Source organism: Oncorhynchus kisutch, linkage group LG2 (assembly GCF_002021735.2).
Source record: "Oncorhynchus kisutch isolate 150728-3 linkage group LG2, Okis_V2, whole genome shotgun sequence".
Classification (NCBI taxonomy): domain Eukaryota; kingdom Metazoa; phylum Chordata; class Actinopteri; order Salmoniformes; family Salmonidae; genus Oncorhynchus; species Oncorhynchus kisutch.
Window position 1 is genome coordinate 15,733,065 of NC_034175.2, and position 26,918 is coordinate 15,759,982.

General features: G+C 41.8%; 2 protein-coding genes across 3 annotated transcripts; both read left to right on the plus strand.

Moving 5' to 3' along the window:
* Window positions 1–745: 745 nt before the first annotated feature.
* On the plus strand, window positions 746–21,680 carry dcst2 (DC-STAMP domain containing 2). Its single transcript, XM_031796193.1, has 16 exons — window positions 746–774; window positions 877–1,136; window positions 2,630–2,800; window positions 3,034–3,135; window positions 3,271–3,465; window positions 6,196–6,261; window positions 6,436–6,649; window positions 6,864–7,021; window positions 7,285–7,449; window positions 7,977–8,144; window positions 15,630–15,730; window positions 19,063–19,193; window positions 19,412–19,539; window positions 20,088–20,181; window positions 20,465–20,695; window positions 20,812–21,680. Exons 1-16 carry the CDS (start codon window positions 746–748, stop codon window positions 21,116–21,118), a joined length of 2,520 nt encoding a protein of 839 aa, XP_031652053.1. The 3' UTR covers window positions 21,119–21,680.
* Window positions 21,681–21,868: 188 nt separating this feature from the next.
* s100v1 (S100 calcium binding protein V1) lies at window positions 21,869–26,267 on the plus strand. 2 transcript variants are annotated; one of them, XM_020497816.2, is made up of 3 exons: window positions 21,869–22,001; window positions 24,570–24,701; window positions 25,660–26,267. In XM_020497816.2, exons 1-3 carry the CDS (start codon window positions 21,990–21,992, stop codon window positions 25,828–25,830), a joined length of 315 nt encoding a protein of 104 aa, XP_020353405.1. In that variant the 5' UTR covers window positions 21,869–21,989; the 3' UTR covers window positions 25,831–26,267. The 2 variants fall into 2 exon arrangements, with proteins under 2 accessions (XP_020353405.1, XP_020353397.1); XM_020497808.2 differs by having other exon boundaries at window positions 21,894–22,018.
* The last annotated feature ends 651 nt before the right edge of the window (window positions 26,268–26,918 follow it).

The window sequence follows — 26,918 nt, forward strand, 5'->3', positions numbered from 1 at the left end:
TGTTTCCAATTTGTTTACTTTACTGATTGACTCCAAACAGTGTTCAATTGCAGTACCATAATCTACTCACCAACAAAAGCATATCCTGCTAAGAGCCTATTTACACTGGTCATTGAGACATTGTGGAAGAGACCCAGAAATAAACCTGGAGGGGAAAATTCACAAGAAACGTTTTAATACAATTAACTGCTCAAATTATAACCTGAAACATTGTAGCGTTGTGGAATCAGTCGACCCTACCTGCACCGCTGAGAGCACCAAATAATGCTCCCAGGAAGAAACGAGCAACTGGGAACTCCTGTGACCGACTAAAGAGGAACCGGTGGGCAAAATCTGGCAGAACCCACCTACTGATCCTCTCCAAGGCTGTGACAAAACACACACAAACACGGTAAGTATCAAATTGATCATCAGTGGCACAAACACCAACTCATTATCTGGAATCTACTAACTGGAATGTGGTGCTTTTTTGAGTCTTCGGAGTTCACTCAAATGAACCATTATCACTGCCATTAAATAATTTTGCATCCACTCGTTTAGAACATGCTGGAAGAGGGAATAATTCCAGAAGAGGGAAGAACTCCATCCTGGTGACCTCATAATTCAACTTAGTTCTGTGGAGGCCTGCAACAATAATGATTCTCTAGTGACAGACTTAGAAATAAGAAAACAAATATTATGTCTATGGGGACAGCATAGCATACATGTTTTTTTTCAAAGGTTCGTGCAAAGTGGCCAAGCCGCGATGGAGTGTTTGAGGGGGGTCCTCAAGCGGTAAGGGAATAAATTGTCAAATTGACATTATTGAGATACATAGGCTTACTACATAATGCTGTCATTGGTGAGTTTAGCCTAAATATCTAACCTTTTTGACAGGGTTCCCAGATTCCCAAGGCGATGCCCACGAAGCAAGACCAAACCTCGTCTCAGTGGGCTTGTGCGGAGTTTGGGCGGGTTTTTGTTTGGCCTATTCCTTGCCTCTGTGTACGGAATGACTGCACTGTTCGTACAGAACCAAGGCCTGTGGTATTGCGTGTATACCACGATCGCCATAGCTTTCCTCACAGCATTTGGTATGGGCCTCTCCATCCGTGTGCGAGCGAATGTTATGCTAATGATGCCAATGCTGTGTTCAAGTGAGTAGCCTATATATGAAGATTGTTTTAACCATACCACAAAAAAATGGTGTATGTGCTGTTGAAATGTACCCAGTTACCCAGTCAAATAAACACTGGCAATATTTAGACAGGTAGCCCAATTATGATCTTTTCCCCCCCCACTAATTGGTATTTTCAACAATCAGATTAGCTCTGAAAACTATCTGAAAATACCAATTAGTGTGAAAAAAAATCTGAATGCAGCCTTTCAAACAGAGAGACTGAAACGGGATTTCTGCAAACTGGATATATTGTTTCCCGGTATGGTGTAGGCACTTACAGTAGAAGGGAAAGACCGCCATTTTGTACGAAACAGGTGGAAACAGGTGGAGGTGCGTCCTCGTCATAGCCTGTTTGTTTACATTTCTTCCATTCTGGATCGATGAGGTGTAGTGTCGGGGACAACAATGTTGACAACTAGCATTGTAGCTAAGCCTAACCCTTATCATTTTCCTAACCTGTTACATTAATTCACCTAACCTACCACGTTAGTTATCATAACTTGCTATGTAAACATACCATATGTGGCGACAAATTATCAGTATTACCACACATGGAATGAACCTTTGTTTGGTTGTAGTCCGCCAGAATACCCCACAGAAGAAGAACATAATAAAGGCACAGGCACCTTCAACCTGTTTACATTTTTCCCCGCTTTGAAAAGAAACATTTACTAAAAATAAAGCAGGCTATCTTTCATAGAGGAGTCGTGAGCAGCTGGCGACGTTTCCTAGTAGCTCACCCACTAGCACAATCTCTCTAGGACCGTCAGTTTGGAGATGCCAGAAGGGCTGGTCCATATTCTTTCTAGTGGGCCTGTCTAACTTTTTTAGTGCAAAATTATCATGATCTGGCTTATAATGAGAGTCTCAACTGAAAAAATGGGCTGTTGTGGGAGCCTCGTGGGAAACAAATGGGCTAGTGTGTTAGAAATGCCAGCACCAATTTCTGGTCCCAGTCCGCCCCTGAGATGACAAAAGCAGTGCAGAGGTGGAAGATGTGTAGGTAACTGCTGTTTCATTTGACAGGAAAATAAATTCAAGTTTTTAATCCCGGTGCTGAGCTAGTGTGTGGCAGCTAATTGCTGTAGGCTATGGCATGTGTTTGTTCTAGAATGTTATGTACGTCCCTTATCGATGGGTGAATAAAGCTAAAGCAGCCAAGGTGATAATGGCTGGAGTCATTTTTGCTTGTTTTTGCTTAGCCAAAGAACCCATTACTGTGACGGATTTCCATCATATGGATTCTGAGGTCATTTTTGAGATCAGTGTAGATCCTCAATAACTTGAATATGGATTCATATGGATCATTTCAAATAAATGTATTTGAATAAATTAGGGCAGATGCAAATTAACAGTTGAAACAGTTATTCAAAACACCCCTGGGTGGAAGGAATGACCTACAATGTATTACTCAGTAGACCAACTTGTTCTGGGTACTACTAACACAACTTTTTATGAATTTCCTCACAGTGAAGGGCAAGAACTTCCTCCTGTTCCTCATTTTCTCCATGTTGGTCCAGGGCCCCATGACCAACACCCTGGAAAACTTTGACCGTGCAGCGGACAGCGTGGTGTGTGGGGCCGAACTTGCAATGAACCAGACCCAGCAGCTGATGGAGCGAGCGGCTACACCTCTTCTTTGTGAGTCCAGCTGTTCCATAAAATCACACCACACAGCTGTAATTACACTCATTATACATGGTGTCTCAAATAGTTCACACTAGCTTTGTTTTCTCTATGGTCACTGAACTGGAAGGACATTGCAGGTGGAGACAATATGGTTGATGACTCCTTTTACAATAACATTTCTACACAATCTGAGTGCTCTGCAATGTCACACACCCTTATAAGCTCCTAATGTCCACGTGTTGCAGCTGTGCTGGGCAAGATAAAAGAGATCACCAAAAATGTCCACTCCGTGGCTGGGAGGGTACAGAACTTAATCCAGGCCCTGACTGAGTCTGTCCGCCATGTAGGTAAGTCTGTGGGCCATGCTTATACTAGCGCTGTCATCACTTGAAGACATTGTTAGTACAGTTACTGTATCTAACAATTTAACTCTCCAAATGAAGCCTTCCATTGATTTCTGTGCCCTCTACCTCCTGTTACAGCTCGTTCCCTGAGAAACGTGTTACACTTCCTGGTCGGCATTGGCGAGGTGTGTAATGACAAACTGGGCACCCCCTATAAGAAGTGTAACAAGCTGTTTGATGATGCCCGTGATGACTGCATGGAGCTCCTGTCTGTGTTCAACTTCCTTTGTCACATTGTGGATGGGTTTCGCCCCCTCTGTGGTCTCGCTCGAGGTTGGTTGACATGTTGTTCCATCATACAGTAGAATCACTATCCTCCCTCACCCTTACTTCCGTCCGCTGTCAGTAGTAGAGGAAGGGTAGCTGTTTGTCATAGTGTCAGAGGGATAAATTATTGTCCACAAAGAAGCAGGATCAAATCGCAAGAGTAGGAACCTTAGGCTTTAGCACATATACAGCTGTATCAATAGAGCAAAGGAAATGTGAAAATGACATCAATCACTGTGGAAGGTGTCTGTTGTTTAAAAATAAGAAAATCTATGGTAGTGTTATACTTAGGTTGTCATATCTGTATTGTCATTGTCGCAGTCTTAGTTCAATGTTTCTCTTAAAGAGCCATTTTGATGAACAACTTTGTTAGGGCCTTGCCTCCTAACCATTGCATATTTTATCTGAGATGTTTGTTCTCTGTTTTTAAGTCTTTCCCAGCTAGCAAATGTGGTTCCTTAGCAGTTTTGAGAAAGTACGTTTTTGGTTTCCCATTGGTTTGCGAACAAAGCCATAAGTTTCCTTACCGTTAAGGCTTTTCTAAAAGTTCCGAGAACAGAAGTGAAAATTTCACCTGTTCTGGGAACATACATTTTCAGGTTGCAGGGAGGTTCTGAGAATGTTTTCCTATTGTTCCCTGAAAGTTTTCCTGGGAAGTTTTATTCACGAACGGAAATGATAGGTTATTTTAAGGTAATTAAATAACATTCAGAGAATGTTTCAATAAGACTTTTTTTTTTTTTTACCTTTATTTAACCAGGCAAGTCAGTTAAGAACACATTCTTATTTTCAATGACGGCCTGGGAACAGTGGGTTAACTGCCTGTTCAGGACAGATTTGTACCTTGTCAGCTCGGGGGTTTGAACTCACAACTTTCCGGTTACTAGTCCAATGCTCTAACCACTAGGCTACGCTGCTACGCCACTAGGCTATAACACTGCTAGCTTAGGTTTACTGTTTTGATCTCCAAGCATAGATAGGACACATGGAAATGAATTTGCTTAGGCATTAATCATGCAAGCACATTTGTTTTTTATTGTGGCATGGTGTCAGTGAGATTCAAACCTATGATCTTCTGCTCTCTATCCATGGAATTAGTCCACTGCGCCACGAGGATGGAACTAGCATGCCAGGTTTTTTAACTAATGCAAAGCCGTTCATTTTTGTCAATTCAAAAATACCCTATTTCAAAGGAAACAAGCACTCATTAAGATCAGGTGTGGCCAACACACCTGAAAACACTGAACAAGATAGAGGATAGAGAGACTTTTGAGAATGGAATGTTTATGTTCTTTAAACGTTAATGTTTTCTTGGAGTTTTTATGGAAAGTTCTGAGAATGTTCTTAATGTTTAAATAGAATCATGAGGAAACCTGCAAAAAACGTTATGCTGAAGTACTGGAATTTTCACAGAAGAACTTTGTATGCTAACATTCTCCGAACATTCTGAGAAAATTCCTTTAAATAGAACAATGAGGAAACCCGCAGAAAACATTATGCTGAAGTTCTTGAATTCACATAGAGGAACGTTGTTTCTTAATGTTCTCTGAACATTCGGAGAACATGACTTTCAATTGAACCATGAGGAAACCTGTAAAAAACCTTATGCAGAAATTACCACAGAAGAACATTGTTTCTTAACGTTCTCTGAACAATTTGAGAACATTACTTTAAGTAGAACCATGAAGAAACCTATATGAAATGTTATGGGAAGGTTATATGCAAAATAACCATAGGATAACCACGGTCTCATCAAGCTCTAAGCAACATATTAAGGTTCTCAGAACATTATGTGCTAGCTGGGTTGTCAGTGGTTTAAAATCTTTTGATACTTAGTGTTTCCTTTTTTCACACCCAAGCCTGTTTTTTTCCCGATTTTGGTGAAAAAGTGCTGACTATAAATATGTTAGCTCATGGAAAAATAGATCATCCATTGTTGTGAGGTTGACATCAGTGTGGAGGTACAGCACAGCCCTCCTCTCTAGCAGCTCTGCAGTGCGCTGTGTTATTCTTTAGCCTAGGAGGGCAAGGTAACTTAGGGGCCAAGGCCTTGTTAAAACCCTCCAGCCCCACGCCGCTCTCAGGTTTCCTCTCACATTTTCCAGGAGGAGCGCAGCCGTGAGTCACCCTCCGTCCTTCTGCCTCCCCCCTCCATCCATATGGCCCCCCCTCCGTCCTTCTGCCTCCCCCTCCATCCATATGCCACCCCCCATCCATATGCCCTCCCCCCTCCGTCCTTCTGCCTCCCCCTCCATCCATATGCCCCCCCCCCCCCCCCCTCCGTCCCTCTGCCTCCCCCTCCATCCGTCTGCCTCCCCTGTTTTCTTTTCAAATGAATTATTGTTTTATATCCACCGCCGCTCTCGGGCCAGCCAGGAGCCAGCCGGGCACGGGTGACTTTTTAATCCAAACATGACCTGAGGGCCAGAGACAGGAGGAAGAGAAAGAAAAGATAAAACACACTTCCTGGCCCTTGGGAGATCTAGAATGCTGCTCTCAGCATAAAGTGAATGGTGGCATTTCACTTTCTAAACTATGGGTCATAAATCCTATATAATGCTGTCTTATAAACCTGACATGACACTTGGGTTTACTTTTAATGACCGTTCACAAGGGTTTTATGAGACAATGAATAGAGCCTGTGATGCAGAGATGCATTTGTCACGTAAATTAGCTAGAGGTTATGTCATTGTAGGTATGAGGACAGTAATTCTCAATACATTCCTCTCATTTCAGTTGGTCAGCTGTTTTGCATCATCCCTTCTTACATTGTTGGCCACATGAAGACAAAGATTGCTACCCGTAAGTAAAGTGCAGAGGTACAAAAACCTTGACCTCATAATAGTTTCAACTACTTCTCTATTCAAAGGTAGAACATTCTTTAATACCATCATTCTACTGTAACTCCTTTTTGATGGCCATTCTAAACAGTCACAAATGGCACATTTTGGTGCATGTCTCTTTGCTCTCTTCTAGCAACCATAGCAGCTTTCGAGAAGATGAAGAAGGAGTTTGAGTTCAACATATCGGCCTCTATGCACTTTGACATGAATGTGAACAGCAGTCAGTCGCTGCAGCAGGTGTCACAGGATATGATGGAGGAAGTGTCGGTGGAGCTGGGACGTTTCCAGGAAGTGATGGGGCTAATAGCCTACATAGGCCTCTTCCTTCTGCTGCTAATGTACCTACAGTAAGTCTATATTCATTCACATGGGTCATGCAAACAAGGTTTGACGAGGAGCGGTGTACTCTATACCAGGGTTTCCCCCCTCCGGTCCTGGGGCCCCTTCAGCTGTATAGTGCAAAAAACAAAACTTGCACCTGGGGGGACCCCAGGACCGATTTTGGGAAATTATGCTCTATACTGTGCGTGTGTGCGTGTTCTTTGTGTGTGTGTTTTAAAGGGCTGTCCTGTACAAACACAAGTACCTGCACCAGGATGACTTTGACAACACTTACATCACAGAGCAGTTTGAGGAGCTCGACCAGAGATTGGCTAGTGAGGGAAAAACCCCTGTCCTACCTCTCAGCCAGAGAGAGGCCCGCACCTACATCAGACCATGTGAGTGGAGCAGGAAGAGAGGGAATGCACAGGAAAGAGGAGAAGATAAATGGATTGTAGGGAGGAAGCAGTGTGGGTGTGGAGAGAAAAGGTACAAAGCGAAAGGATATAGAGAAGTTAGAAAATGAGAGGGAACAGCAACAACAAAAATGTCTAGAAAGGTGAAAGAGAAAGTCAGTGTAACATTGATGTCATGGCAGTGAAAACACCCACCCACCCACCCACCTAACCTCCCCTACCCCACACCCATTCCTGTCCTCTAGTCTCAGTGTACCTGACAGCCAGGGAGCGGCAGACGGCTGCCCTCAGCGCAGTGTCCATTCTCAGGCACATAGCCATGGGATGCCTGGTGGTGGCGCTGGACCTGGTGGTCTTCTGGATGTTTGACCTGGTGCACCACCAAGCCCAGGGGGACATCGTGGCCAGAGGTGAGACATTCTGGCTACAGGGAAATAAATAGATGATGTTCAGTTCAAGGTTATTCACTGTAATAAATACATTGGAAATCTTACTAGCCACCCCACCCATCAGTGTACTCACAGGTGCATGGTTAAAAACAGAAATAGACGAAAGGTATAATGTCTGCATTCGTTATTGCTTCCAAAAATGATATTTGCCTGAATGAAACCAGAAACACTGCAAACAAACCAAGTCTCAAGCTATTTTATTTGTAGACGTTTTGTTTGGGCTGATATTTTGGACTAGTTTTTTTTTAGACATAATGAACAGTTTATTTTATGAGAGAAAGTGGTTGTTTGGTGTGATGAGTAACCTTGCCTGAAACCTGAGACTTCACTTTACTCCGTTCTATTCAGTACAATCAAGGAATTAAACTGGACATCAGTTTCCAATTAAATACTATAGTACAGATTATTCTAATGAAATTGTATATCAAACCATATTTGGAACGAACAACATCATCCAAGACATTGTTCTCTCTTTGTGCTCTCTCTAGCACCCATCGTAGTGGCGGTGGAAGTAAATGGCACAGGCTATGCCTCGGACATCTTCAAGGACATAGTGGCTGCCTTCGCCATTCTACAGAAGGGCAACATCACTGTTCTCAGCAAGAAGTGTCTGATGGAGCCTTCAGAGCCAGACCACTCAGGATACATGCTCATAGGTAACACCTGGACTAGTATTATTTAGTATTTACTAGGATCCCCAGCTGCTACCAAGGCAGCATCTACTCTTCCTGGGGTCCAAACAGGAATAAAACAAAACAACCTACATTATAAATACAATAATACTTCATACAATACATTGTTACTCTTATTACAAATGTACAATATAACATTTACAATACTACATTAAGTAAGGGATAGTCAATGAGGAGCTACAGTATTTCACAAAAGTGACTACACCCCTCACATTTTTGTCAATATTTGAGTATATCTTTTCATGTGACAACACTGAAGAAATTACACTTTGCTACAATGTAAAGTAGTGAGTGTACAGCTTGTATAAGTGTAAATTTGCTGACCCCTCAAAATAACTCAACACACAGCCATTAATGTCTAAACCGCTGGCAACAAAAGTGAGTACACCCCTAGGTGAAAATTTCCAAATTGGGCCCAAAGTGTCAATATTTTGTGTGGCCACCATCATTTTCCAGCACTGCCTTAACCCTCTTGGGCATGGAGTTCACCAGAGCTTCACAGGTTGCCACTGGAGTCCTCTTCCACTCCTCCATGACGACATCACGGAGCTGGTGGATTTTAGAGAATCCACTTTGCACTCCTCCACCTTCCGTTTGAGGATGCCCCACAGATGCTCAATAGGGTTTAGGTCTGGAGACGTGCTTGGCCAGTCCATCACCTTTACCCTCAGCTTCTTTAGCAAGGCAGTGGTTGTCTTGGAGGTGTGTTTGGGGTCGTTATCATGTTGGAATACTGCCCTGCGGCCCAGTCTCCGAAGGGAGGCGGATCATGCTCTTCTTCAGTATGTCACAGTACATGTTGGCATTCATGGTTCCCTCAATGAACTGTAGCTCCCCAGTGCCGGCAGCACTCATGCAGCCCCAGACCATGACACTCCCACCACCATGCTTGACTGTAGGCAAGACACACTTGTCTTTGTAGTCCTCACCTGGTTACCGCCACACACGCTTGACACCATCTGAACCAAATAAGTTTATCTTGGTCTCATCAGACCACAGGACATGGTTCCAGTAATCCATGTCCTTAGTCTGCTTGTCTTCAGCAAACTGTTTGCGGGCTTTCTTGTGCATCATCTTTAGAAGTGGCTTCCTTCTGGGACAACAGCCATGCAGACCAATTTGATGCAGTGTACGGCGTATGGTCTGAGCACTGACAGGCTGACCCCCCCACCCCTTTAACCTCTGCAGCAATGCTGGCAGCACTCATACGTCTATTTCCCAAAGACAACATCTGAATATGAAGCTGAGCACGTGCACTCAACTTCTTTGGTCGACCATGGCGAGGCCTGTTCTGAGTGGAACCCGTCCAGATAAACCGCTGTATGGTCGGCCACCGTGCTGCAGCTCAGTTTCAGGGTCTTGGCAAACTTCTTATAGCCCAGGCCATCTTTATGTAGAGCAACAATTCTTTTTTTCAGATCCCCAGAGAGTTCTTTGCCATGAGGTGCCATGTTGAACTTCCAGTGACCAGTCAGTATGAGGGAGTGTGAGAGCGATGACACCAAATTTAACACACATGCTCCCCATTCACACCTGAGACCTTGTAACACTAATGAGTCACATGACACCGGGGAGGGAAAATGGCTAATTAGGCCCCATTTGGACATTTTCACCTAGGGGTGTACTCACTTTTGTGAGTTATTTTGAGGGGTCAGCAAATGTACACTGTTATACAAGCTGTACACTCACTACTTTACATTGTAGCAAAGTGTAATTTCTTCAGTGTTGTCACATGAAAAGATATACTCAAATATTTACAAAAATGTGAGGGGTGTACTCACTTTTGTGATATACTGTATGTGTTCTATTGAAAATTCTGAACGACGTGGAAGGTGTGTTCCACCAAGCGCTAGTGGAGTGGGACTGACCGTCCATGGAGTTACATTATTTTCCAGAGAATGCATAGAGCCATAAATTAATTATCCTTTTTATACCATGGCTACAATTTAACACATTTGGCATTAGAAATGTGTTCATTTGTTTGTATAAATGTGTTCAACATCCATTAAAGTAGCTAGCAAGTTTACTAGATGGCTACAGTAGTGTCCGTGGTAACCAAACAAACAGACTTGCTAGTTTATCTAACCAAGCCATCAGTTCTAGCTTGCTATTATGAATATCAAATTCAACAATACCAATACTGTGTTCAATTCGACTTTTGCTTTTAAAACCAGCTCAAACAAAACGTATAAAAATGAACTATAGCCATTGAATTCTACAGTGCAAATATACCGAGCTCTTAAAGCCAATCAAAAAGGAATGCCATGGTATAATACAATATTACATTACAACGTTTGTGTGTTAGAGAGTGTGTGTGTCTTTTCACAGCCCGTGTTGTGCTGTGACATGTTGTTTTACCTGTTGTTTTTTCATCTGATTTTACTGCTCGCTTGAGCTACTTGATGTAGAAGAGAGTTCCATGTAGTCATGGCTCTATGTAGTACTGTGCATTTCCCAGAGTCTGTTCTGGACTTAGGGTCTGTGAAGAGACCCCTGGTGGCATGTCTTGTGGGATATGTATGGGTGTCTGAGCTGTGTGTTAGCTGTTTGAACAGACGGTTCGGTGCTTTCAACAAACACATCAATACCTCTAACAAAGACAAGTAGTGATGCAGTCAATCTATCCTCTACTTTGAGCCAGGAGAGATTGACATAACTGGTATTGATATTAGCACTCTATGTACATTTAAGGGCCAGTCGTGCTGTTTTGAGACAACTGCCTATGTCCTTCTTAGTGGCACTTGACCATTTGACTGGGCAGTAGTCCATGTGTGATAAAACTAGGGTCTGTAGGACTTGTTTTATTGATAATGATGTCCGAAATCAGAGCAGCGCTTTATCAGACATCTCCCCATCTAAGTTACTGTTGCATCAATATGTTTTGACCATTTCAGTTTCAAATCTAGGGTTAGACCAACTTGCTCAATTGTTCATTAAAACATTTAGATTAGGTTTAGGGTTTAGCGCAGGGGTTCCCAAATCTGAAAATTCTGGTGACCCCACCCCATGTGAAAAAAATTATACATTGTACAGCCAATGTTTACTTTTTAGGGGGGGAGCTAAGGCAGTGAAATGAAAAACATTCGAACCGTTTTTCTGATTGTCTTCTCAACTCACCATCACATACTTTTAATGGAGAGCAGCCAATTTCAAATTAGTCTGACATAATGTCCCTTATCTCACCACCACTAATGAGATGGGTGTGCTTGAATCATGTTGCATCGGAGCTTCTCAAAGTCAGGGGCGTGGTCGACCTGGATCGATATTTGGTTTTAATGCAGAAGAGAGCACTGAATCCAGCTTCACACAGATATAAACTGGCGAAGGGTAGCCTACCATTAATTTTATGGTGCTTTCAAGACAACTGGGAACTCTGAAAAATACAAGTTAAAATCATGACGACAGTGACCTTTAGGACAGGAATTCAGAGGCCTAGAAAGAGGCCTGAGTTCCTGAGTTGGAATTCCGAGTTGGATGACCGTTCAAAACTATTTTTCCCAGTCTGAGCTAATTCCCAGTTGCCTTGAGCACATGGAAGTCGGAGATTTATGAGTTCCCAGTTGTTTTGAACGCGACATTAATGCTCAGAGGGAGACAGCAGGGTATTGCCTTTGAGTCAAGAACCAAAACTCCTCCGTAGTGACCCGTGAATGCATTGTCTGCAGTATTCGGTCACATGACAGCTATGTCAGCTGTTCAATTTCACTTACCGGCATGTCAACTGAGCCAGGATCACATTCAAATGCATTGGGAAGTAGGTCCATCCCAAAGTGCTCATCCAAGCGTTGGAGGTGAGCAGTTATCACTTGTGTGGGGCACTTCTGATGATGCTGTTTTCTTCTTCTTTTTTTTTTCATTACACAGAAAGTCAACCAAGTCTGTTTTTTTGTTTGTTTTCATATCCATTGTGAATGACAACAGTTCCTCTCTCAATGCATATTTTTTCCCCCAACACTCCCCCTTGATAACCACCAAGCCTCGATGTGAAACATTGCCATGCTCTGATCACATATCTCCACATAGTATTGCGAACAGGCGTGGGCTCAGTGGATGTGGTTTGATGTAGTTAACCATTTAAGTTACCTGCTGCAGTTTATCTCGAGTTCTAAGCTCAGCTCTTTTGCCACCAGTTGCTCTCGGTGTATTATACAATGCGTCCATATTGCAGAGGGAGACACATTCATAACTAGAGTGCAGAGGCCTGCCCGCTGATAAATGGAGCTATATCTGTGCAAAAGTCCACCATTCGATCCCATATGGAATCTGTTCGTCATCAATATAGCCACGCAGCACACTCAACATCCCATATGTCGTTTCATACTTGGGAATCGTGAGACAGAACAATATGTCCTTGTAAATAGCATCCCCCTACATGTATAGCAAACAAAAGTCAATGCATAGGCATCTCGGCCCTAACAGCTGACATCCATTTGGAAAGGATAAGCTTGGAAGTTTTTGAGTCATTCAGTCAGAGTTCCCTCTTTATTGCTAGCAATAGCATAAATTCTTTGTTTCACAGTGTTATCTGACAAAGGTATTGAAGTGAGTTTCTGTGCCTCTGCCTCCCCACACATTGTTTTCACCATATCAATTGCAGCCGATAATATCAAAGTCTCTCCTAGCCATTCACCGTGGGAATGATTCAAGTGCAACGGTCAAGTGCGGCCTTTTCCCATGATCTAAGCGCGTTCTCTGGTTTCATTTTATCTTTTAGATTTGAATCATTTATATATAAAGGTATATATTTAGATTTTGAGGGGATTTTGGAAATTCTGCCGCAACCCCATTTTCATATCAGGCGACCCCTAGTTTGGGAACCACTGGTTTGGTGAATGATTTGTTCCAAGTACAATGCTTTTAGGTTTTGATATATTTAGGACTAGCTTTTTACTAGCCACCAATTCTAAAACTGACTTCAGATCTTTATGTGTTGCAGTGATTTCACTTGCTGTGGTAGTTGACATGTATAATGTTGAGTCAACAGCGTACATGGATGCACTGACTTTATTAAGGCTAATGGTAGGTCATTAGTAAAAATATTAAAAAGTAAGGGGCCAACACAGCTACCTTGAGGTATGCCTAAATCTACTTGGTATTCAACCAGACCTGCTGTTTTCAACTCTCTAGAGACAGCAGGAGAATTAGAGATACTCTGAATGATCGGCTATGAAAAGCCAACTGACATTTACTACCGAGGTGCTGACCTGTTGCACCCTCGACAACCACTGTGATTATTATTATTTTACCCTGCTGGTCATCTATGAACATTTGAACATCTTGGCCATGTTCTGTTATAAACTTCCCCCAGCACAGACAGAAGAGGACTGGCCACCCCGCATAGCCTGGTTCCTCTCTTGGTTTCTTCCTAGATTCTCGCCTTTCTAAGGAGGTTTTCCTAGCCACCGTGCTTCTACACCTGCATTGCTTGCTGTTTGGGGTTTTAGGCTGGGTTTCTGTACAGCACTTTGTGACATCAGGTGATGTAAGAAGGTCTTTATAAATGCATTTTATTGATTGATTGGTTTAAGTTAGAGAAGCATTCATTAAAGAACACCCTCTGCGTTCTGGTAGATATGTAACTCTCAATCCACAATATGGCAGAGGATGTAAACCCATAAAACATATGTTTTTGCAGCAGACTATGATCGATAATGTCAAAAGCTGCACTGAAGTCTCACAAAACAGCTCCCACAATCTTCTTATTATCAATTTCTTTCAGCCAATCATCAGCCATTTGTGTCAGTGCCGTACATTTTGAGTGCCCTTCCGTGTAAGCGTGCTGAAAGTCAGTTATTAGTTTGTTTACTGTGAAAAAGTATTGCATCTGGTCAAACAATATTTTTTCCCAAAGGTTTACTAAGGGTCAGTAGCAGGATTGGTTGGCTGTGTGAATCAGTAAAGGGTGCTTTGCTATTCTTAGGTAGTGGAATGAATTTAGCTTCCATCCAGGCCTGAGGGCACACACTTTGCTGTATGCTTAGATTGAAGAGATGGCAAATAGGAGTGGCAATATAGTCAACTACCATTTTACTGAGTTACAGTTCATATAAGTAAATCAGTCAATTGAAATAAATGTATTAATCTATGGATTTCACATGACTGGGCAGGGGTGCAGCCATGGGTGGGCCCGGGAGGGCATAGGCCCACCCACTGGGGATCCAGGCCCAGCCAATCAAAATGAGTTTTTCTCCACAAAAGGGCTATATTATAGGCAGAAATACTCCTCAGTATCATCAGCTGTCCAGGTGACTGATCTCAGAAAATCCCGCAGGTGAAGAAGCCGGATGTGGAGGTTGTGGACTGGCGTGGTTACACGTGGTTTGCGGTTGTGAGGCCGGTTAGATGTACTGCCAAATTCTCTAAAACGATGTTGGAGGCGGCTTATGGTAGAGAAATTAACATTCAATGATCTAGCAACAGCTCTGGGGGACATTCCTGCAGTCAGCATTTCAATTGTATGCTCCCTCAAAACTTGAGACATCTATGGCATTGTGTTATGTGACAAAACTGCACATCTTAGAGTGGCCTATTATTGTGCCCAGCACAAGATGCACCTGTGTAATGATCATGCGGTTTAATCAGCTTCTTGATATGCCACACCTGTCAGGTGGATGGATTATCTTGGCAAAGGAGAAATGCTCACTAACAGGGATGTAAACAAATGTGTGCATAAAATGTGAGAGAAATAAGCTTTTTGTGCATATGGAAAATATCTGGGATCTTTTATTTCAGCTCATGAAACATGGCACAAACACTTTACATGTTGCGTTGAGATTTATGTTCAGTAAATATATTTTGGGGGGACTTTTAACCTTAAAATATCTGGTAGAACTTGCCCCTAACATTATCTGCCAAAATAATGGAAACGCTTGAGTAAATGGGGGATACAAAGTATATTGAAAGCAGATGCTTAAGCAATTAATGTTAAGCAATTAACATCCCATCATGCTTAGGGTCATGTATAAAATTATTTTGGCCATTATTTTTGCTACCATGGCTATGCTCCCATAGGATGACAATGCTCCCATCCACAGGGCGATAGTGGTCACAAGTTCTCAACCCAATTGAACACTTATGGAAGTGATTCTGGAGCAGTGCCTGAGAACGCGTTTTCTATTATCAACAAAACACCAAATGATGGAATTTCTCGTGGAAGAATGGTGTCTCATCCCTCCGATAGAGCTCCAGACACAACAGTGTATGCCAAGGTGCACTGAAGCTGTTCTGGCTCGTGGTGGCCTAACTCCCTATTAAGAGGCTTTATGTTGGTGTTTTCTTTATTTTGGCAGTTATCTATATCTAGCCCTTGGCCTAGGGATGTGGAGTAAATTCTACAGGGTCTCTGTAATGGACAATTGTTGTGAAAGGAAATATTTTTTTTGTTGCTAAAAGACACTGACACCCAGTGGACAAAATAACCTGTTCGCTTTGCTTCCTCTCTTATCACAGGATTCCTCTATGGACTCACCTTGTTCATTGTGTTCGCTGGAAGCTACGTCAAGCGGTTAAGGAGGCTCGTGTGTGCCAGGTACCACCCAAAACGAGAACGGGTACGTTATTACTCAGTCACACCTCTCTCCTTATCTGTCCAGTCCCAAACCCCCTCCTCTAGTCCTTACCACTTCTGTGTTTGCTGATCTGAGGGAACCAGGTAGGTGTAGTAATAGATGGATACCTTTCCAGTGGACTTAGCTGTTGCTTCCATCTATCCATTTCCTTTAGATCTGCAAACAGCAACGAGTTAGGGGCTGTCAGTTACATAAAAACTACACTGAAATAAAAAGATCCACAGATAGATTTGTTCACAATAGCCACTTCAGGTTGTGATTTTGGGCAGCCACAATAGAACTTGTTCTGCAGTAGTCTGCTGGTCTGGGAGGAATGTGAACCATGCATAGAATTTAAACAATTTCAAGACTTCAGGGGAACAGGCAGGTCAGCACTGCACTGTAATACAGATGTGCTTATCTTGATTTCAGGACAAAAGAACAGACAGAAATTGAATGCTGGTCTTATATTGTGGCGGTCTTTGTCATTGTTTGTATACTAGTAGTGGCACGGTTAGCATCACACTCAGCCACGATCTATTACAAACTGGTGTGACAGGGAAGTTGTTGCATCATTCTAATGGCAGTGTTCATACACTTGCCAGCAGCTTCAGGTTTAGTGTTACTACATTTTATACTAGACTGTTGGAATTGAAACCATGTACAGAATGTTGAGCATCGACACCGGGTCTGTGTAACGTAACTTAGTCAATGTGCACACATAACTCGATCTACAGGTAACTGCAAAAATAAAGGAAACAACATAAAGTGTCTTAATAGGGCGCGAGGCCACCACAAGCCATCAGAACAGCTTCAATGCACCTTGGCAAAGATTCTACAAGTGTCTGGAACTCTATTTATCTTTTGCAGTGATGCAACAACATTCTTCCATGAGAAATTCCAAAATTTTGAAAAAAAACTTCTTAGCGATAGGGTCTAGTTTCCTGAATTTCCGCCTGACGGGCTTGCCCAAAGTAAACTGCCTGTTACTCAGGTCCAGTAGCCAGGATATGCATATAATTGGTAGCATTGGATAGAAAACACTTTGAAATTTCAAAAACTGTTAAATTAATATCTGAGACTATAACAGAATTGATATGGCAGGCGAAAATCCAAAGAAAAACCAACCAGAATTTATTTTTAGGTCCGAGGCTCTTACTGTGGAAGCTATGGATTCTATGTAATTCCGGCTCCCAGATTGCAATTCTTATGGCTTCCAGTAGATGTCAACGGTCTTTATTCAAGGTTTCAGGCTTGTTTTTTTTTAAACTAGCAAGAATTTGGAGTTTTGGTGAAGAGAGCACCGGAACAACGTCAGTCTTTCGGCACGTGAGGAAGAGGGTGCACGCTTACTAATTCTACTTTCCTATTGAGCATACTACTTTCCGTAGGAAATATTATAGTTTATTTACATTTTAGAGCACCTGAGGATTACATAGAAATGTCGTTTGACTTGTTTGGAAGAAGTTTAGCGGTAGCTTTTTGGACTCCTTTGTCTGCATGTTGAATGAGTGGATTACTGAAATTGATGGCGCCAACTAAACAGACTTTTTGGGATATAAAGAAGGATTTTATCTAACAAAACACCCATTCATGTTGTAGCTGGGACCCTTGGGATTTCAAACAGAGAAAGATCTTCAAAAGTAAGTGATTTATTTAATAGCTATTTGTGATTTTATGAAGCCTGTGCTGGTTGAAAAATATGTTGTGGGGTGCCATCCTCAGACAATCGCATGGTATGCTTTCACTGTAAAGCCTATTGTAAATCGGACAACGCAGTTAGATTAACAAGAATTTTAACTTTTAAATTATATAAGATACTTGTTAGTTCATAAATGTTTAATATTCTGATTATTTATTTGAATTGCACGCCCTCCAATTTCTCCGGATGTTGTCGACTGGTGTACCACTAGCAGGATGCCTATCCCTAAGATTAATGGTGGTGGAAAACGCTGTCTTAAGCCTCGTTCACATTACCCATAAGCACTCTGTTACGTTGCACCGGATGTCATGCATTTCAATAGGGAAGTCCACAACGGAGTGCAAATGCAATGCCCCCTTGCGGTTGAAGGCTCCGTTGCAGGACGGACAACGCACACTTAGAAATTTTTGCATACTTTGAAATGTTTCACATTTTGTCGAAGAACAGGAAGTTGCCAGACCACAGAAGATAATATGTTGTTTTCGGTAATGACTTTATGGGATAGCTAGCAACTTCCTATAAGTGAATAATATTTTAATAAGCCAATTCTACTATATGACTGTTGCCTCCCTTTTTAAGTTCATTATGATGGTAATAACGTTTGTTTTTGATAATTATTAGGTGTAGGTCGCTAGCTACAATGGTATCGTCAACCTAGCCTAGCTTTTAGCTGCAGTGCAATCTAGCTTGACTCGCTATAAAGTTATAGAAACAAGTTGAGGAAAAAGTAACTCAACAAAACATGTTTTATTATCACCTGTAACAATATATTTATCCTGTCTTGAATGAAAAGGTCACATTTTGTAATCGCACTAAATAAATGCAATCTCTGACGAGAGACAGGCTCTCCTCCATCTTGCATTGCAAACACTACACTTGTCCGTTCAGCAGCGGGGCAAGACTCCGTGAAGATGACGCACGGTGTAATGAAATACGTCACGATGTAAACAGGGCGCCGTAAACATGCGCCACTACAGAAGATGACGCACGGTGTAATGAAATACGTCACGGTGTAAACAGGGCGCCGTAAACATGCGCCACTACAGAAGATGACGCATGGCGTAATGAAATACGTCACAATGTAAACAGGGCGCCGTAAACATGTGCCACTACAGAATCTCCCGTAAGTGTTCAATTGGAATGAGAATTGAGATCTGGTGACCGAGACATACACACACACCCTTTAAACCCTTATACTGCTTTGAGACCCCTCTTTCAAAGTCACTGAGAACTCTTCTTCTAGCCATGTTAGCCAAAATAATGGGCAACTGGGCATTTTTATACATGACCCTAAGCATGATGGGATGTTAATTGCTTAATTAATTCAGGAACCACACCTCTGTGGAAGCACCTGCTTTCAATATATTTTGTATCCCTCATTTACTCAAGTGTTTACTTTATTTTGGCAATTACCTGTATTTGTCTATTGTCAGCCGATGGGTATTTATTGTCTTGCCCTGGTGACAATCTAATTTCCTCTCTGAGATTGACAAGCATGATCAGGAAATTCTATAGATTATCAACTGGGCCAGGATGCAGATGAATTCTATTTGTCCAGCACCTGTTCGAGATCCAGACACTTTTAACATAACATAGAGCAGGTAATGGTGTTTCTCGTTCCTCTGTGGGGCAGAAGCGGGTGCATCTCCTCCACAGGAGGATCCAGAGCCAGCGTAAGTCTCTAGGTAAAGCCCTGCTGAGGTCTGTAGCCAGGAGCAGGGCAGACAGAGAGGGGACCAGATTCCTCCAGACACTCACAACCTGGTAAAATGAATGTCAATTTCACCTAAATCTCCCATTCTTGAAGCTATTCTGCATTTTTCACCATATTAATATTTTAACTAGTGCATTTTCTTTGCCCATGCAAATCCAGAGTAGTCCAGGACTGTAACACATGACACATATTTATAGTGGATGTGTGTACAAGTAACTTTGACATATCACTAATGTTATTACAGCTAATGATGTGTTCTTTAATCTAGCCTCCCAGGTGGGTCCTACCTGGCTGAAATTCTGGGGGTGTCCTCTGTCTCTTGCATGGCCTGTGGAAGGAGAGGAGAGGGACAGAGTGACACTAGCATGGTCACATGCATCACCCCTCAGTGTAAAGGTACAGCAGCCGAACTCAGACCTTTTAAGGTTGTCTTTGTTTGGGGATTTTTGTTTTTGTTTATAGGACCCCCTTGAAAAGTAGATCGGTTTCCTTTAAAAACTCTACAAGCTCATAAATGTTACCTGCCTTTCATGTACCGCTTTTCTTTGTGTCATAAAATCTTTTCCTTGTAAAATGAATTGGAGTTTGACCTTACTGTGTGTACAGTGAGTGAGTTGACTCTGTTAAACTGTTGACTCACCCTAGAAGGATAAGAAATCAGCTAACACCTTTGGTGAAGCACCACGAGGAGTGTTTCTCAAAATTCATTTCAAAACTCTTTGAAACCGCTTAGGGATTACTCGTTTCAGAATGTTAACCCAGATTTGCGAGCCATATCTTTGATATTATTTTGTGACATTGCCCCTGGTCTTGTTGAGTTTTATGTTCCCCTTGGTAATCTGACTTTTCTGTTCTATTCAACTGCTCCACTGTGGTTTGTTGCACTCTAACCCATCTGCTGTTTTAACATGACACAACCCATCTGCTGTTTTAACATGACACAGGGGTATACTGTAAGCAGTGCTTCCAGAGTATGGGCCAGGTGTGTGCAGTTTGCATGGGACCCCTGACCTTTCAGGAGGACTGTGAGGAAGAGCTGTGAGTCTTCCACAGGGGCACATTACTCATGATGACCACCTGTTAGAATGTTAAACCTGTTAGACTCTAGTTGACCATTTAACTATCATGTTACACTTTGTTTGGTTACACTTAAGATACAGTAAATTACTCACTTGCCCCAATTGCATTGTGTCACTAGAAACCAGTTGTCACATAGTAACTAAACATATAACTAATGTGGAATAAAAATGAATTAATGAACTAGAATGTGCCCCTTAGTCATACAGAATAGCAGTTGTGTGGTATAACCTGTATGTTCCAGAGACTCCAGTGATGATGAGCAGCTGGGCCTGTGGACCGCCGCCCTAACTTCCCCCCACATCACCCACAGGGGCACCAGGAGACTGATGAAGAAGAGGATCTCCATGGCAACCCGGCGGCGGCCCTCAGAGAGCAGGGTGCAGCGTGGGGCCTACAGCAGTATAGGGCTGGTGGAAGGAGACAGTGGGGACAGTAGTGGTCATATCAGTCCCCCCAGTGACTCTGAACACAGGTAATGGAGATGTGACTCTTCATATTTATGATTATGCTCACTACTGTCATTACCATCAGAATTAACATGATCTGGCATTTAATTGAGCATTCACTATTTCTGCCTGTCATCCCCAGTGAGCCAGATATGATTTACCAAGACTACTCAGAACAGGACCACTCTGAGCCTAGTGACGATGACTATAACCACAACCCCAACCCAACATTGTCCTTCTCGGCCATCTATGTGAGCGGGGGGCTGGAGACCCAAGGGTGCGAGAGTGACACTTCAGACAGTGACGCCTCGTTTCACTCTGTCACCTCTGGCCGGATTGACCACTCTCAGTATGGATGCCTGAGAACGGTCACAGTCCACAGCCTTGACCACAACTCACAACAGCAAACTTTCTCAGGGATGACCACCTTAACCAACCAGCTCCATTGACATTCAGAAGGAACTAATTGTGCTCAGCTCAGAACACTGCAGTCTGTGACAGAGGCTACAGATGCTAATAGGGATGAGCAAATGACTTTCTAAGTTATATAAATTTCATTTAGTATTAAAATACATGTTTTCCATGTTATCAAAGCATTAGCCCATTTATTTTCCATATGTAAGTGCGATAAAAATAGGGGAACTTCATAGTGAACTAGTAGATGCATTTGAAGTGTTCTCCAAATCTAGAATGTAAATGAGCTTGTTTGGTTTTGGTTAAATTGCCCCCATTTATGCTTTAGTGCCAGTGGAATGCACTGCATGAATCACCTGCACTCCAGCGCTTCATTTATAATCAAACTGATGATAACCTTAGATGCTATAGGGTCAATGGGTTATAGTTTTTTTTTAAAGGATGAATAGTACAAGCTGATGTCATGGATTGTGGATGAACCATGTTAGGACCATTTTAAGAGAATAAATACATTATTTAAGATTTACATTTTATAATGTTAGTCAAAGACTGTTTTGTGATATTCATATTTGTATGTCTCTGTGGAAAGTTGGAAACAGATAAGGACACTATGACTTTGTAAATGGAGTTGTCAAACGCCCACAAAGTTGGAATTAAAAAGTACAATAAATAAGTAAACTGAATATCAACTCACACACACACACGTCTCATGTTTCCACCCTCAGTTCGTTATACAGGCCCAGTGTTAAATTTCGGTGTTTCTCCTCCCCATTCCTTGTCTGATGCGGGGGTGGAATCAAGTTTTTTTTGTGGGAGGATACGAGATTCCAGCCAGGATGGCAATGGAACGCTGACAAGAAAAGTTTAGTCCGTTTCCTCTTGACTGGACAGACCAAAACGGACTCGATGGCGACGAAGGTATGATATATCACCTTGTAAGAGTAATTTTCTTGCCATTAATAATATTTAAGTAATTCATTATCGGTTTATTACTTTGATATCCATAATTTGTGATTCAAACGCACAGGAGACTGTCATCAAGTTATAAACTAGGGCACCGGCTCTCACCTATAAGACTATTGTGTTATATTCTCCTGACATCAGCGCATGATGTACGATAAAGTGCTAACATGTTAGGGCGCAACAAATCGAAACCAATTTTGGGATTTAACCAGAGTATATCATGAGCCTACATTATGCTCACTGGCCTTGTGGATTTCATTTTGACACGGAATGCGCAATCTGGGTGCCAGTTATTGTGAAGCAGTTGAATGCCCTGTGCCTCGACTGTCCGCGCAGAATAATAGAAAGCACGGGGAATCAATCAGGTTCTCGCATTCCTTCCTACGGAAAAGTTGGAATGGAGTCCATTGGATGCACAGTTTCGATGCGCTTTTTTGTTAAGGAGGAAAGTCTATCATTTTGCTTGGCTATTTGAATATGAATTTCTTGCATTGAAAATTGGTTTCCAGCCACCATTGATAGTATAAGTAGACGCCTCACACCTAGAATAGGTGCAGTACATATAATAGGTGCAGTACAGTGGGATTTAATGAGCCCAAAGTTCAGCGCATGGATATACAATGTATGGCAAAAGGCTACCCGAGATTAATAGGAGTAACGTTCTGCAGTTTTGGCCAACACCCAGAAGGTAAATCTGTGAGAGCTGCCATTGTAGATTGACGGGGTTCTACAACGCTTGAGTGGGATTGTTATATTAGAGAATGAATGAATCAGTCAGTCAATCATTAGTGTAATAAAGTGCTACTGAAATACACACCAAGTGTACAAAACATTAGGAGCATCCCCTTTTGCCCTCAGAACAGCCTCAATTAATCGGGGCATGGGCTCTACCCTGTCGAAAGCATTCCACAGGGATGCTGGCCCTTACTGACTCCAATTCTTCCCACAGTTGTGTCAAGTTCGCTGGATGTCCTTTTGTTTGGTGGATCATTCTTGATGCACACGGGAAACTGTTGAGTGTGAAAAACCCAGCAGCATTGTAGTTCTTGGCACACTCAAACCTGTACGCCTGTCACCTACTACATACCTGTTCGAAGGCACTTAAATATTTTGAATTGCCTATTCACCCTCTAAATGGCACACATGCACAATCAATGTCTCAAGGCTTTAAAATCCTTCTTTAACCTGTCTCCTCCCTTTCATATACACTAATTAAAGTAGATTTAAAACCTCTACAGGATCGGTGTGTCCCCCCCGCCGGGACAGTTGAGCTAACGTGTGGCAATGTGATTAGCATGAGGTTGTAAGTAGTAACAACATTTCCCAGGACATAGACATATCAGATATGGGCAGAAAGCTTAAATTATTGTTAATCTAACTGCACTGTCCAATTTACATTAGCTATTACAGTGAAATAATACCATGCTATTGTTTGAGGAGAGTGCACAGCTATGTATTAATAAACCAATTAGGCACATTTGGGCATACTTGATACAACCTTTTTTTTACAGAAATTAAATAGTTAATTGGATCAGTCTAAAACTTTGCACATACACTGCCTCCATCTAGTGGCCAAAATCTAAATTGCACCTAAATTGGAATAATACATTGGCTTTTCTCTTGCATTTCGAAGACGATAAAATGTAATTTAAAATAACATTTATTTTTGTATTATCTTTGACCAGATCTAATGTGTTATATTCTCCTACATTAATTTCACATTTCCACAAACTTCAAAATGTTTTCTTTCAAATGGTATCAAAAATATGCATATCCTTGCTTCAGGTCCTGCATAACAGGCAGTTAGATTTGGCTATATAATTTTAGGGGAAAATTGAAAAAAGGGTCCGATCCTTAAGATGTTTTAACAGGTGACATCAATAACGGACCATAGCTTTCACCTGGTCAGTCTCATGGAAAGTGCATGCGTTCCTAATGTTTTGTACACTCAGTGTATATGTTAACAAGTTAAACACTTCAGAATCAAATACAATCCACCCTCAATTGAATTTTGGAATTGTAGCAATTCGTTCTGAATCTGAGATTCTGCAATAAAAAAAAATCCCATGATGATGCAGATATTGTGTTATGTAAATCAACATTTGCTGAAATATCATATAAATTAGGAAATGTCACAATCTGTCTGCTGTGTAATAGCGGTTTCATTAATTACAATTGGAATTCCATTCAAATGCTTCAAAAGACATTTTATCATAAGGGTGTGTCAAGCGACAAGCCTTAAACAATGTTCATGACTAGCCCTGAGGCTTAACACATTGTGGTATTGTTCTTGGGTAAACATTAGCCTAACAGTAGTGTGCGTGACGCATCTATTCTTTACTACCAGGTGTGCACTGTGCAGGAAACGGATCATAATGTGATTGCAAATGAGTAACTTACTACACTCATGATTATGTTGTGTTATGCATAGTACAATTGATTTGTCATACACTATTAAAAAAGTGGATTCTCCCTTCAAATCTGCTCTTAATCTTTATGTGTTATTCTCTCACACACCACAAGTACTCAGATCTGGAGTTGGCGTTGAACACCCTGGTAAGTCAGTTCCATGGTGCTGCAGCCAACAATGCCCCCACACTAACCACAGAGGAGTTCCAAACCCTGGTCTCCACACAGCTACCCACCCTTGACAAGGTAATATGATCCCACACAGTAAAGTATGACTCTGTTCCAATATTTCCAATTTGTTCCTTCCTTCCTTGCGGTAATCACTGATCTGACAGTAAATTCAGAGTAAATTCAGGAAATCTGTGTAGTTTAACCCTGGCTTTAACCTGTCCAGCCATGTTATATACATTTTGGATGAAGGAAGAATTCAGTTTAAGTATTAGGCCAGGGAGAGGTCCCTCATTTTGCATGATAGATTCTTCCCTTCCATGGCAACCTCTGTGAACAAATAGAAGTGCAATCCCAAAATGATCCCTTAGCAGTCTATTCTCTCCCATCTGGCTGTGTGTTGCCTCCCCCTTGTGGATCTGATAGGATTGGAATTAGGTTGTGGCTCCACCTACTGTAGTTCAACTGTAGTTCAACACTCTTACATCTATCCAGCCATTACTGATTCATGGAGGGTGAATTGATGGGGTGGGGTAGTGTTCAATAAGAGCTGTTTGGATTGCTCTCTTTAAATATGGACCATAAATTATGTTGATTTTTCAACCCTTTTTTTTCAATATATATATATTTTTGAAACATAACATACACATTACAAACGGCAACATCACACAAACATCAACTACATCACACCTGCCCAGACCCACATGCTCACACCCCGATCTCCAGCGCCCGCATCACTCTCTGCCACATGGCCTCAAACTGTACCATTTTGTTTCTCTGTCACCCACAAACGTTCAACATTGTGTTAACGACAAAGGATTGGTTGATTTACAGTTTAAGTGTACATTTTTTCAAGATGATTGATGATGAAAGTATCATCCATCCCATTGGGTATCCCACTGCACCCTCATATTCCATGTCTTGAAATATGCAGCCAGACGGATTAAAAATACTTTTATATTGTAATAGTTCTGACAGCCAACTTTCTAACTCCACCCATAACTTTTGGACTTTATAACTCTAACCTTTCTAATAGACAGCAGGAGATGAACAAGGCTTGAGCCAGCTGCTCCAGCAGATTGGAGTGAAGGATGGAAAGGGGGTCTCCTTTGAGAACTTTTGGAACTTAGTCCAGACACTGGCCACCATTCAATACGGACAGAGGAGCCAGGAGAAGACAATCAAGTGTAACTGCGTTCTACAGTGAGGAGCTGGTCAAACCTACCACTTAAGGGAACAGTTTACACCACCCAGAAAATCACACTTTAACCTGGGCCCCTCCCAACCACCCAACCTAGTATTCTAACTCCCTAACTCCTCCTCCCTGGCTGTTCACACCTAGTTGTTATGTGTCTGCCATAGAGGGGGTTAATAAAGTTGTAGGCCTATTCGATGGTTAAATGAAAGGTTTACTTTATAGTCTTCTATTCCATCTGCAATTACCCAACATTATCGTTTCAACTGCATTGTTATGTCAGTTCTTATGGATAATAGCATGCTATTTATGTTTTCATTATTTACATAGTTGTCACACTTATTAAAACCAACATGTCTAATGCTAAAATGACTAGAAATGAAACATAGTATGCGTGTTATGTTCATGATAATTGTATTACTTGTTGAATAAAACTTTTAATTTTGTTACATGTTTGGGCTTATATCATGGAAGCTACCAACACTAGAATACACTATACAGTCTACTCCTTTATGTAGGTCTGACTCCACCTACTGACTCTGGATCTGATAATATGCCATTCCTAGAGATAATGTCAGAATTAGAGGTAGAGTAATCTGATCCTAGATCTGTGGTTATGCGGCAATGTCTCGCTCAAAAACACCCGAACCAGAGAGTTTCTAAACACAGAGGTGCAACATTGCGAGACTTCAAGGAACGTTTGCTAAACAGACCAAGCAGACTAGGCCTGGACTTTGGGTTCGAGAAGTCAATGGCCTTGCTCCATAGGATCAAAACTGTAACGTATCATGGGTAAATTGACTGATCTACAAATAATAAAGAGTAGTTATTTATGATGGAAGGTGATTTGTAAATCAGTCAGTCGGCAGTCGCTTGCACTGTCTGATGCACCTTCGAACGTCCAATGAGAGAAGTAAAACATTCTTCATTAGCTGTTAATTTTCTCGAAATCTAAAGGCACACCTAAATTTGAGTTAATATCTTAAGTAGTTGAACATGTTATAACTCCAACCTCGTGAAAGTGTCAAACTCACATTTTCGTCAAAAACTAATTTAAGTGGAACCAGTGCCTGACAGCATGCACATGCGCAGTTCGGCGC

Coding starts and splice junctions, on each gene's coding strand:
- dcst2 (XM_031796193.1), top strand. CDS start 746: ATGGAGTGTTTGAGGGGGGTCCTCAAGCG. Junction 775..876: donor TTGAGGGGGGTCCTCAAGCG/GTAAGGGAATAA, acceptor CCTTTTTGACAG/GGTTCCCAGATTCCCAAGGC. Junction 1,137..2,629: donor GATGCCAATGCTGTGTTCAA/GTGAGTAGCCTA, acceptor ATTTCCTCACAG/TGAAGGGCAAGAACTTCCTC.
- s100v1 (XM_020497808.2), top strand. Junction 24,702..25,659: donor AGCTACCCACCCTTGACAAG/GTAATATGATCC, acceptor CCTTTCTAATAG/ACAGCAGGAGATGAACAAGG.